The sequence below is a fragment of the Salvelinus alpinus genome, chromosome 20 (assembly GCF_045679555.1).
Source record: "Salvelinus alpinus chromosome 20, SLU_Salpinus.1, whole genome shotgun sequence".
Classification (NCBI taxonomy): domain Eukaryota; kingdom Metazoa; phylum Chordata; class Actinopteri; order Salmoniformes; family Salmonidae; genus Salvelinus; species Salvelinus alpinus.
In genome coordinates, this window is record NC_092105.1 from 7615246 (window position 1) to 7627863 (window position 12618).

Sequence of the window (12618 nt, forward strand, 5' to 3'; positions counted from 1 at the left end):
CTACGTCGTTTTGTTGTTTTGTAGTTAGTCAAGTGTTTTTCGTGTCAGTGTTCGTCTTGTTTAATAAATTCATTATGTCTTCATACAACGCTGCGTTTTGGTCCGATCCCTACTCCTTCTCTTCAGACGAAGAGGAGGAGAGCAACCGTTACAGAATCACCCACCAACCAAGGACCAAGCGGCGTGGGAGAAAGCAACAGCGATCGCAGGATTTCTGGACATGGGAGGAAATATTGGACGGTAAAGGTCCATGGGCACAGCCAGGAGAATATCGCCGCCCCAAAGCTGAGCTGGAGGCAGCGAAAGCAGAGAGGCGGCGTTTTGAGGAGCTAGCCCGGAAGCAGGAGAAGGATCTGGGCTACACTACGTGGGAGGAGATCGACAGGTGGGCGATCGACCCAAAGAGAGTGCCGGAGCCCGCCTGGGATTCTCTGGCGCAGTGCGAGGAGGGATACCGGCGAATGGAGGCAGCACGACGACGCAGTAGGAAGCCTGTTAGTCAAGCCCAAACATTTCTTGGGGGGGGGGGGGGGTTAAAGGGTCGTGTGGCGAAGTCAGGTAGGAGACCTGCGCCAACTTCCCGATCTTACCGTGGAGAGCGAGAGTACGGGCAGACACCGTGTTATGCGGTAGAGCGCACGGTGTCTCCTGTACGTGTGCTTAGCCCGGTGCGGGTTATTCCACCTCCCCGCACTGGCAGGGCTAGATTGAGTATTGAGCCGGATGTCATGAAACCGGCCCAACGCATCTGGCCACCAGTGCGTCTCCTCGGGCCAGCATATATGGCACCAGCCTTACGCATGGTGTCCCCGGTTCGCCTACATAGCCCAGTGCGGGTTATTACACCTCCCCGCACTGGTCGGGCTACGGGGAGCATACAACCAGGTAAGGTTGGGCAGGCTCAGTGCTCAAGGGAGCCAGTACGCCTGCATGGTCCGGTATATCCGGCGCCACCTCCCCGCCCCAGCCCAGTACCACCAGTGCCTACACCACGCACCAGGCTTCCTGTGCGTCTCCAGAGCCCTGTTCCTCCTCCACACACTAGCCCTATGGTGCGTGTCTTCAGCCCGGTACCACCAGTTCCGGCACCACGCACCAAGCCTCCTGTGCGTCACCAGAGCTCTGTTCCTCCTCCACGCACTAGCCCGGTGGTGCGTGTCTCCAGCCCAGTACCTCCAGTTCCGGTACCACGCACCAAGCCTCCTGTGCGCCTCCAGAGTCCTGTGCGTCCTGTTGCTGCTCCCCGCACTAGCCTGAAGGTGCGTGTCCTTAGCCCGGTACCTCCAGTTCCGGCACCACGCACCAGGCCTACAGTGCGCCTCAGCCGGCCAGAGTCTGCCGTCTGCCAAGCGCCGCCTGAACTGCCCGTCTGTCCTGAGCCTTCAAAGCCGCCCGTCTGTCCTGAGCCTTCAAAGCCACCCGTCTGTACTGAGCCTTCAAAGCCGCCCGTCTGTACTGAGCCTTCAAAGCCGCCCGTCTGTACTGAGCCTTCAAAGCCGCCCGTCTGTCCTGAGCCTTCAAAGCCGTCTGCCAGACAAGAGCCGCTTGTCTGGCAGACTTGTCTGCCTGATATGGTTCTCAATTAGGGGCAGGTGTTTGACGTTTCCTCTGATTGAGAACCATATCAAGGTAGGCTGTTCTCACTGTTTGTTTGTGGGTGATTGTCTTCCGTGTCTGTTTATGTACCACACGGGACTGTTTCGTTTGTTTAGTCTGTTCCTGTTCGTGCGTTCTTCGTGTTATATTGTAAGTTCACATGTTCAGGTCTGTCTACGTCGTTTTGTTGTTTTGTAGTTAGTCAAGTGTTTTTCGTGTCAGTGTTCGTCTTGTTTAATAAATTCATTATGTCTTCATACAACGCTGCGTTTTGGTCCGATCCCTACTCCTCCTCTTCAGACGAAGAGGAGGAGAGCAACCGTTACACTCATAGTATAAATAACTTTCACTCCCTTATAGTTGAGCTAATCCGAGTTAATGCTATTCGCCACCCAACACACCCAGAGCTCTCTAAAACAGGATAAGGGTTCAGTGACACCAAATTGGGCAAAGAGGGTGAGAAACACAAGCAATTGTGTCGTTCGTTATTTTCCCTGCTGCTTAATTATTTTGTGGAGGTTAATTTATTGTGGTTTATAAACAGCTCATATGCTAATATGCTGTTATGATTAGCTGTCGTGTTTTTTAACAGGGAGGGAGAGGTTATACACAGTAAAGGTCAATCTCTCACACTGAAGAGAAAACAAATGAATGAGTCGGTAACTGAAACAAGTATTTTACCCAACAACAATACATCATGTATTCTCTCATTGCTTCTACATCTGCATTGCTTTGCTGTTTGGGGTTTTATCTCCCGGGTTTTATCTCCCGGGTGGCGCAGTGGTCTAGGGCACTGCATCGCAGTGCTAGCTGCGCCACCAGAGTCTCTGGGTTCGCGCCCAGGCTGGGCTGCGTTCGCGCCCAGGCTCTGTCGCAGCCTGCCGCAACCGGGAGATCCGTGGGGCGACGCACAATTGGCATAGCGTCGTCCGGGTTAGGGAGGGTTTGGCCGGTAGGGAGGGTTTGGCCGGTAGGGATATCCTTGTCTCAGTATGTAAAAAAATTTAATAAAATGTATGCACTCTACTGTAAGTCGCTCTGGATAAGAGCGTCTGCTAAATGACTAAAATGTAAATGTAAAAAATGTTTTAGGCTGGGTTTCTGTACAGCACTTTGAGATATCAGCTGATGTAAGAAGGGCTTTATAAATACATTTGATTTGATGTGTCATTCATACTGGTTTGTTAGAACTACACTTAATTTTAGCTGAACAAACATCTAGAATCATTGGCACATGATGTTCCTGAAGTTCAGATTTCAGATAATTGTTTACATGTACAGCTGACGTCTACAGGGTTATAGGAACATGTCTGAGTTACAGCTAACGTCTACAGGGCTATAGGAACATGTCTGAGTTACAGCTAACGTCTACAGGGCTATAGGAACATGTCTGAGTTACAGCTAACGTCTACAGGGCTATAGGAACATGTCTGAGTTACAGCTAGAGGTCTACAGGGTTATAGGAACATGTCTGAGTTACAGCTAACATCTACAGGGTTATAGGAACATGTCTGGATTACAGCTAACGTCTACAGGGCTATCGGAACATGTCTGAGTTACAGCTAACGTCTACAGGGCTATAGGAACATGTCTGAATTACAGCTAACGTCTACAGGGCTATAGGAACATGTCTGAGTTACAGCTAACGTCTACAGGGCTATAGGAACATGTCTGAGTTACAGCTAACGTCTACAGGGCTATAGGAACATGTCTGAGTTACAGCTAACATCTACAGGGTTATAGGAACATGTCTGGATTACAGCTAACGTCTACAGGTCTATAGGAACATGTCTGAGTTACAGCTAACGTCTACAGGGCTATAGGAACATGTCTGAATTACAGCTAACGTCTACAGGGCTATAGGAACATGTCTGAATTACAGCTAATGTCTACAGGGCTATAGGAACATGTCTGAGTTACAGCTAACGTCTACAGGGCTATAGGAACATGTCTGAGTTACAGCTAACATCTACAGGGTTATAGGAACATGTCTGGATTACAGCTAACGTCTACAGGTCTATAGGAACATGTCTGAGTTACAGCTAACGTCTACAGGGCTATAGGAACATGTCTGAATTACAGCTAACGTCTACAGGGCTATAGGAACATGTCTGAGTTACAGCTAACGTCTACAGGGCTATAGGAACATGTCTGAGTTACAGCTAACGTCTACAGGGCTATAGGAACATGTCTGAGTTACAGCTAACGTCTACAGGGCTATAGGGACATGTCTGAGTTACAGCTAACGTCTACAGGGCTATAGGAACATGTCTGAGTTACAGCTAATGTCTACAGGGCTATAGGAACATGTCTGAGTTACAGCTAACGTCTACAGGGTTATAGGAACATGTCTGAGTTACAGCTAACGTCTACAGGGCTATAGGGACATGTCTGAGTTACAGCTAACGTCTACAGGGTTATAGGAACATGTCTGGATTACAGCTAACGTCTACAGGGTTATAGGAACATGTCTGAGTTACAGCTAACGTCTACAGGGTTATAGGAACATGTCTGAGTTACAGCTAAGGTCTACAGGGCTATAGGAACATGTCTGAGTTACAGCTAACGTCTACAGGGCTATAGGGACATGTCTGAGTTACAGCTAACGTCTACAGGGCTATAGGAACATGTCTGAGTTACAGCTAACGTCTACAGGGCTATAAGAACATGTCTGAGTTACAGCTAACGTCTACAGGGCTATAGGAACATGTCTGAGTTACAGCTAACGTCTACAGGGCTATAGGAACATGTCTCCAGTTACAGCTGGAGGTCTGAGCCGAACTGACACCTCATTTACAATCCTTTCAGTGAGAACATGTACATTTTCCCCCAGTGAGAAACGACGGTGTCCCAGAAGGCTCTTTTCTCAGTCTAATGGCATTCTTCACTTGCCAAGCCAGTTAACCCCCAACAACAACTGCTCCCTGGGTGCAGATGATGTGGACGTCTATTAAGGCTGCACCCCCCCCCACCCCCCGCACCTTTCTGATTCAGAGGGGTTGAATTAAATGTGGAATAGAGATTTCGGCAGTGTTGGAAAAAGTACCCCAAGTGTCATACTGTAGTAAAAGTAAAGATACTGTACCTTAGTAGAAAAGTGAAAGTCACCCAGTAAAGTACTACTTGAGTAAATGTCTAAAAGTATTTGTTTTTTAAAATACTTAAGTATCAAAAAGTAAATTTATTTGCAAAAATATACTTAAGTATCAAAAGTAAAAGTGTAAATCATTTCACATTCCTTATATTTAGCAAAGCAGACGGCATGTTATTTTTATTTACGGATTGCCAGGGGAACACTCCAACACTGAGACATAATTTACAAACGAAGCATTTGTGTTAAGTGAGTCTGCCAGATCAGAGGCAGTAGGGAGGACCAGGGATGTTCTCTTGAGAAATGTGTGAATTGGACCATTTTCCTGTCCTGCTAAGCATTCGAAATGTAATGAGTACTTTTGGGTGTCATGGTTAAATGTATGGAGTAAAAAGTACATTGTTTAGTTCAGTAATGTAGGGAAGTAAAAGTAAAAGTTGTCAAAAATAAAAACGACTTAAGTAGTACTTAAAAGTATTTTTACTTAAGTACTTTACATAACTGCATTTTGGTTGAAGGCATTCAGTTGTACAACTGACTTGGTACCCCCTTTCCCCTTTTGGGCTCCCGAGTGGCACAGCGGTCTAAGGCACTGCATCTCAGTGCAAGAGGCATCACTACAGACCCTGGTTCGATTCCAGGCTGTATCACAACCAGCTGTGATTGGGAGTCCCATCGGGGCGGCGCACAATTGGCATAAAGTCGTCCGGGTTTGGCCCAGGGGTAGGCCGTCATTGTAAATAGGAATTTGTTCTTTACTGATTTACCTAGTTAAATAAAGGTTAAATTCCCTTCCCCTTCCCTCCTTTTGACTGCGGCCAATAGGACTCATGCATACTGATTCTCTGTGTCATTACGTCTGCATTTCCAAGTACTAACTGTCAACCTCTGTGTCTGGGGACCTCATTTCTCCCCTGTTTCTGTACGTACAGCTCCTGTCTGCAGAGACACATACGTCTGATGGTGTCTGCTCTCTGTCAACACATACAGCATTTACATGTTTTACATTTAGCAGAAGTTCTAATGCAGAGATACTTACATACGCAATTAGGGTTAAGTGCCTTGCTCAAAGGCACATCGATAGATTTTTCAACTTGTCGGCACAAAGAAGAACTGCTAGGCTACCTGCCTCCCCACTTCCAAACATATACACGCTGAATATACTAACATGCACCACATGCAGTGCAACTCTCTCAACTCTCTCTTTCATCCCCAAACTCCGTCGTACGCCTTCCCTTTCTTTCTCCCACTTTCTCCCTCTCTTTCTCAACTTCGGAGGAAATCGATTTGCAAGTTATTATACACACTTCTCCTCTCCCCTGCAAGTCTTCCCCTGTTCCTTAGCGTAGACAAACACCAGGCACGGGAGAGGAGAGGAATGTGCCTATTTGAAAGCTAGAAAAAAAAGGAGTAACTTGCAACGTTTTATTTTTAAAAAGTATCTCCCTTACTGGAATAGGTTTGAGAGCCCTAGTGTATTGACTGTCTGTGTTCTGTACCTCTCCTTCGGGGAGTTCTGGTGTACTGACTGTCTGTGTTCTGTACCTCTCCTTCAGGGAGTTCTGGTGTACTGACTGTCTGTGTTCTGTACCTCTCCTTCAGGGAGTTCTGGTGTACTGACTGTCTGTGTTCTGTACCTCTCCTTCAGGGAGCTCTGGTGTACTGACTGTCTGTGTTCTGTACCTCTCCTTCAGGGAGCTCTGGTGTACTGACTGTCTGTGTTCTGTACCTCTCCTTCAGGGAGCTCTGGTGTACTGACTGTCTGTGTTCTGTACCTCTCCTTCAGGGAGCTCTGGTGTACTGACTGTTTGTGTTCTGTACATCTCCTTCAGGGAGCTCTGGTGTACTGACTGTCTGTGTTCTGTACCTCTCCTTCAGGGAGCTCTGGTGTACTGACTGTCTGTGTTCTGTACCTCTCCTTCAGGGAGCTCTGGTGTACTGACTGTCTGTGTTCTGTACCTCTCCTTCAGGGAGCTCTGGTGTACTGACTCTCTGTGTTCTGTACCTCTCCTTCAGGGAGTTCTGGTGTACTGACTGTCTGTGTTCTGTACCTCTCCTTCAGGGAGCTCTGGTGTACTGACTGTCTGTGTTCTGTACCTCTCCTTCAGGGAGTTCTGGTGTACTGACTGTCTGTGTTCTGTACCTCTCCTTCAGGGAGCTCTGGTGTACTGACTCTCTGTGTTCTGTACCTCTCCTTCAGGGAGCTCAGGTGTACTGACTTTCAGTGTTCTGTACCTCTCCTTCAGGGAGTTCTGGTGTACTGACTGTCTGTGTTCTGTACCTCTCCTTCAGGGAGCTCTGGTGTACTGACTGTCTGTGTTCTGTACCTCTCCTTCAGGGAGTTCTGGTGTACTGACTGTCTGTGTTCTGTACCTCTCCTTCAGGGAGTTCTGGTGTACTGACTGTCTGTGTTCTGTACCTCTCCTTCAGGGAGCTCTGGTGTACTGACTGTCTGTGTTCTGTACCTCTCCTTCAGGGAGCTCTGGTGTACTGACTGTCTGTGTTCTGTACCTCTCCTTCAGGGAGCTCTGGTGTACTGACTGTCTGTGTTCTGTACCTCTCCTTCAGGGAGCTCTGGTGTACTGACTGTTTGTGTTCTGTACATCTCCTTCAGGGAGCTCTGGTGTACTGACTGTCTGTGTTCTGTACCTCTCCTTCAGGGAGCTCTGGTGTACTGACTGTCTGTGTTCTGTACCTCTCCTTCAGGGAGCTCTGGTGTACTGACTCTCTGTGTTCTGTACCTCTCCTTCAGGGAGTTCTGGTGTACTGACTGTCTGTGTTCTGTACCTCTCCTTCAGGGAGCTCTGGTGTACTGACTGTCTGTGTTCTGTACCTCTCCTTCAGGGAGTTCTGGTGTACTGACTGTCTGTGTTCTGTACCTCTCCTTCAGGGAGCTCTGGTGTACTGACTCTCTGTGTTCTGTACCTCTCCTTCAGGGAGCTCAGGTGTACTGACTTTCAGTGTTCTGTACCTCTCCTTCAGGGAGTTCTGGTGTACTGACTCTCTGTGTTCTGTACCTCTCCTTCAGGGAGTTCTGGTGTACTGACTGTCTGTGTTCTGTACCTCTCCTTCAGGGAGCTCTGGTGTACTGACTGTCTGTGTTCTGTACCTCTCCTTCAGGGAGCTCTGGTCACAGCATGTGCAGATGACACACTGCACCTGTGGAACCTTCGCCAGAGACGCCCAGCCGTCCTGCACTCGCTCAAATTCAACAGGGAGAGGTAAGAACTTCAGTAACACACACACACACACACACACACACACACACACACACACACACACACACACACACACACACACACACACACACACACACACACACACACACACACACACACACACACACACACACACACACACACATAGGACCTTGCATGGGCATGAATATTTTCTGTTTGACATCTCATGGCTCAATGAGATGGATTAGACTTCAAGGCAAGTGTATGCCAAAATAAATTATAGTTAGACAGCATACATCTATCTACCTGTCTCAAGGTTCACCATTCATATATTAGAGTCAGACTAGTATCTTCTGCTTTAATATTTTAGTATGTTTTCTCAAAACTTTGCTCTGATATTTTCTTGGTGTCTGCATCAATGTATTGAAGCAAGAGATTAGAAATAAAAAGGAGGGGCCATACAACTTTAAGAAAGTCTGTACAAATCCATATATTTCTATATATTTTACTTGGCAAGTCAGTTAAGAACAAATTCTTATTTGAAATGATGGCCTACCGGGGAACTGCCTTGTTCAGGGGCAGAACGACATCTTTTTACATTGTCAGCTTGGGGATTCGATCCAACAACTTTTTGGTTACTGGCCCAATGCTCTAACCACTAGACTACCTGCTGCCCCATAACCTGGTCTGATATCACCCAGCACCAACATGGATGAGTTGTTTCTTCCCAGAGGCAGAACAGAACAAGGAGAACCTGGTCTGATGTCTCCCATCACCAATCGAAATTGTCTTTTTTTCCAGAATTTACTGTATATGAGTCGTCCCACGAAATGAATCACTTCTGCGACACTTTGATATTTTAAGTAGAAATAATACACCAATATTGTATTTTAAAAGGCTGTTATATTAAGTACCCTTATTATAGACCACATGTACAATCTGCATTGTTTCATAAGAATAAAGTCTGTGCCAGAATTCAGCATTTTGACATCTCCCTCTGTCCTCTGACTGGTAGGCAGATTTAAACCCACTGAACCCAACATTTCTCCACGTTTACTCCATAATTTCCCCACGTTTACTCCATAATTTCTCTATGTTTACTCCATCATTTCTCCAAGTTTACTCCATCATTTCTCCACGTTTACTCCATCATTTCTCTACGTTTACTCCATCATTTCTCCACGTTTACTCCATCATTTCTCTACGTTTACTCCATCATTTCTATATGTGTAACGGCTGTCAATGTCGTTCTCCTCCTCAGACGAGGAGGATCGGACCAAGATGCGGAGTAGGAGGTATTCATGATTTTAATGGCAAACCAACAAACACTACAAATAAACAAAACAACAAACGTGACTAACCTGCAACAGTCCTGTGTGGCCCAAACGCTAACACAGGAAACAAACACCCACAAAACACCAGTGAAACCCTGGCTGCCTTAGTATGACTCTCAATCAGAGACAAACGATACACACCTGTCTCTAATTGAGAATCATACCAGGCCGAACACAAAACCCAACATAGAAATACAAAACATAGACTGCCCACCCAACACTCACGCCCTGACCAATAAAGACATACAAAACAAGAGAAAACAGGTCAGGAACGTGACATAACCCCCCCCTTAAGGTGAGAACTCCGGGCGCACCAGCACAAAGTCTAGGGGAGGGTCTGGGTGGGCATCTGACCACGGTGGTGGCTCAGGCTCTGGGCGAGGTCCCCACCCCACCATAGTCACTCCCCGCTTCCGTATCCCCCTCCCAATGACCACCCTCCAACTCAACCCACCTAAATGAAGGGGCAGCATCGGGATAAGGGCCAGCACCGGGATAAGGGGCAGCAGCTCCGGGATAAGGGGCAGCAGCTCCGGGATAAGGGGCAGCAGCTCCGGGATAAGGGGCAGCAGCTCCGGGATAAGGGGCAGCAGCTCCGGGATAAGGGGCAGCTCCGGACTGAGTGGCAGCTCCGGACTGAGTGGCAGCTCCGGACTGAGTGGCAGCTCATGACTGGGTGGCAGCTCATGACTGTAGGGCAGCTCATGACTGGAGGGCAGCTCATGACTGGAGGGCAGCTCATGACTGGAGGGCAGCTCATGACTGGAGGGCAGCTCATGACTGTAGGGCAGCTCATGACTGGAGGGCAGCTCATGACTGGAGGGCAGCTCATGACTGGAGGGCAGCTCATGACTGGAGGGCAGCTCATGACTGGAGGGCAGCTCATGACTGGAGGGCAGCTCATGACTGTAGGGCAGCTCATGACTGTAGGGCAGCTCATGACTGTAGGGCAGCTCATGACTGTAGGGCAGCTCATGACCGTAGGGCAGCTCATGACTGTCTGGCGTCTCTGGCAGCTCCTGACTGGCTGGCGTCTCTGGCAGCTCCTGACTGGCTGGCGTCTCTGGCAGCTCCTGACTGGCTGGCGTCTCTGGCAGCTCCTGACTGGCTGGCGTCTCTGGCAGCTCCTGACTGGCTGGCGTCTCTGGCAGCTCCTGACTGGCTGGCGTCTCTGGCAGCTCCTGACTGGCTGGCGGCTCTGGCAGCTCCTGACTGACGGACGGCTCTAGCGGCTCGGGACAGACGGGCGGCTCTAATGGCTCGTGGCAGACGGATGGCTCAGATGGCGCTTGGCCGACGGATGGCTCAGACGGCGCTGGGCAGACGGATGGCTCAGACGGCGTTGGGCAGACGGATGGCTCAGACGGCGTTGGGCAGACGGATGGCTCAGACGGCGTTGGGCAGACGGATGGCTCAGACGGCGCTGGGCAGACAGATGGCTCAGACGGCGCTGGGCAGACAGATGGCTCAGACGGCGTTGGGCAGACAGATGGCTCAGACGGCGTTGGGCAGACAGATGGCTCAGACGGCGTTGGGCAGACGGATGGCTCAGACGGCGTTGGGCAGACGGATGGCTCAGACGGCGTTGGGCAGACGGATGGCTCAGACGGCGTTGGGCAGACGGATGGCTCAGACGGCGTTGGGCAGACGGATGGCTCAGACGGCGTTGGGCAGACGGATGGCTCAGACGGCGTTGGGCAGACGGCTGGCTCAGACGGCGTTGGGCAGACGGATGGCTCAGACGGCGTTGGGCAGACGGATGGCCCAGACGGCGCTGGGCAGACAGATGGCTCAGACGGCGTTGAGCAGCCGGGCAGTTCAGGCACCGCTGGGCAGACGGGCAGTTCAGGCACCGCTGGGCAGACGGCAGACTCTGGCCGGCTGAGACGCACAATAGGCCTGATGCGTGGTGCCGGAACTGGAGGTACCGGGCTGAGGGCACGCACCTCAGGGCGAGTGCGGGGAGGAGGAACAGGGCTCTGGAGATGCACTGGAAGCCTGGTGCGTGGTGTAGGCACTGGTGGTACTGGGCTGGGGCGGGAAGGTGGCGCCGGATATGCCGGACCGTGAAGGAGGACACGCGCTCTTGAGCACCGAGCCTCTCCAACCTTACCAGGTTGAATGGTCCCCGTAGCCCTGCCAGTGCGGCGAGGTGGAATAGCCCGCACTGGGCTATGCAGGCGAACCGGGGACACCACCTGTAAGGCTGGTGCCATGTACGCCGGCCCGAGGAGACGTACTGGAGGCCAGATACGTTGGGCCGGCTTCATGACATCCGGCTCGATGCCCAACCTAGCCCTCCCAGTGCGGCAAGGTGGAATAGCCCGCACTGGGCTAAGCACGCGTACTGGGGACACCGTGCGCTTTACCGCATAACACGGTGTCTGACCAGTACGACGCCCTCTCACTCCACGGTAAGCCCGGGGAGTTGGCTCAGGTAACCAACCCGGCTTCGCCACACTCCCCTTTAGCCCCCTCCCAAGAAATGTTTGGGTGAGCCTCTCGGGCTTCCAGCCTCTCTTACGTGCTGCCTCCTCATACCAGCGCTCCTGGGCTGTGGCTGTCTCCTTCTCCTCCCGAGAGCGGCGATTCTCTCCCACCTTAGCCCAGGGTCCTTCTCCGTTGAGTATTTGCTCCCATGTCCATTCCTCTTCTCTCCATTGCTTTGGTTCTTGCCGTCCTTCTCCAATCCGCTTGGTCCTGGTTTGGTGGGTGTTTCTGTAACGGCTGTCAATGTCGTTCTCCTCCTCAGACGAGGAGGATCGGACCAAGATGCGGAGTAGGAGGTATTCATGATTTTAATGGCAAACCAACAAACACTACAAATATACAAAACAACAAACGTGACTAACCTGCAACAGTCCTGTGTGGCCCAAACGCTAACACAGGAAACAAACACCCACAAAACACCAGTGAAACCCTGGCTGCCTTAGTATGACTCTCAATCAGAGACAAACGATACACACCTGTCTCTAATTGAGAATCATACCAGGCCGAACACAAAACCCAACATAGAAATACAAAACATAGACTGCCCACCCAACACTCACGCCCTGACCAATAAAGACATACAAAACAAGAGAAAACAGGTCAGGAAAGTGACAATATGTTTACTCCATAATTTCTCCACGTTTACTCCATAATTTCTCTACGTTTACTCCATAATTTCTCTACGTTTACTCCATAATTTCTCTACGTTTACTCCATAATTTCTCCATGTTTACTCCATAATTTCTCCATGTTTACTCCATAATTTCTCCATGTTTACTCCATCATTTCTCCACGTTTACTACATCATTTCTCCATGATTACTCCATAATTTCCCCACGTTTACTCCATCATTTCCCCACGTTTACTCCATAATTTCTCCATGTTTACTCCATCATTTCTCCATGTTTACTCCATAATTTCTCCATGT

At 49.7% G+C, this 12618-nt stretch overlaps 1 protein-coding gene across 4 annotated transcripts in view; it reads left to right on the forward strand.

The window, feature by feature from the left end:
* Positions 1–12618, forward strand: part of LOC139546245 (syntaxin-binding protein 5-like) — a 232336-nt gene that overhangs the window by 91979 nt on the left and 127739 nt on the right. For all 4 annotated transcript variants that reach the window (XM_071354386.1, XM_071354387.1, XM_071354388.1 and 1 more), the window contains exon 4: positions 7808–7908. In XM_071354386.1, coding sequence (XP_071210487.1) covers positions 7808–7908 — 101 coding nt within the window. The remainder of the gene's footprint in view (positions 1–7807; positions 7909–12618) is intronic.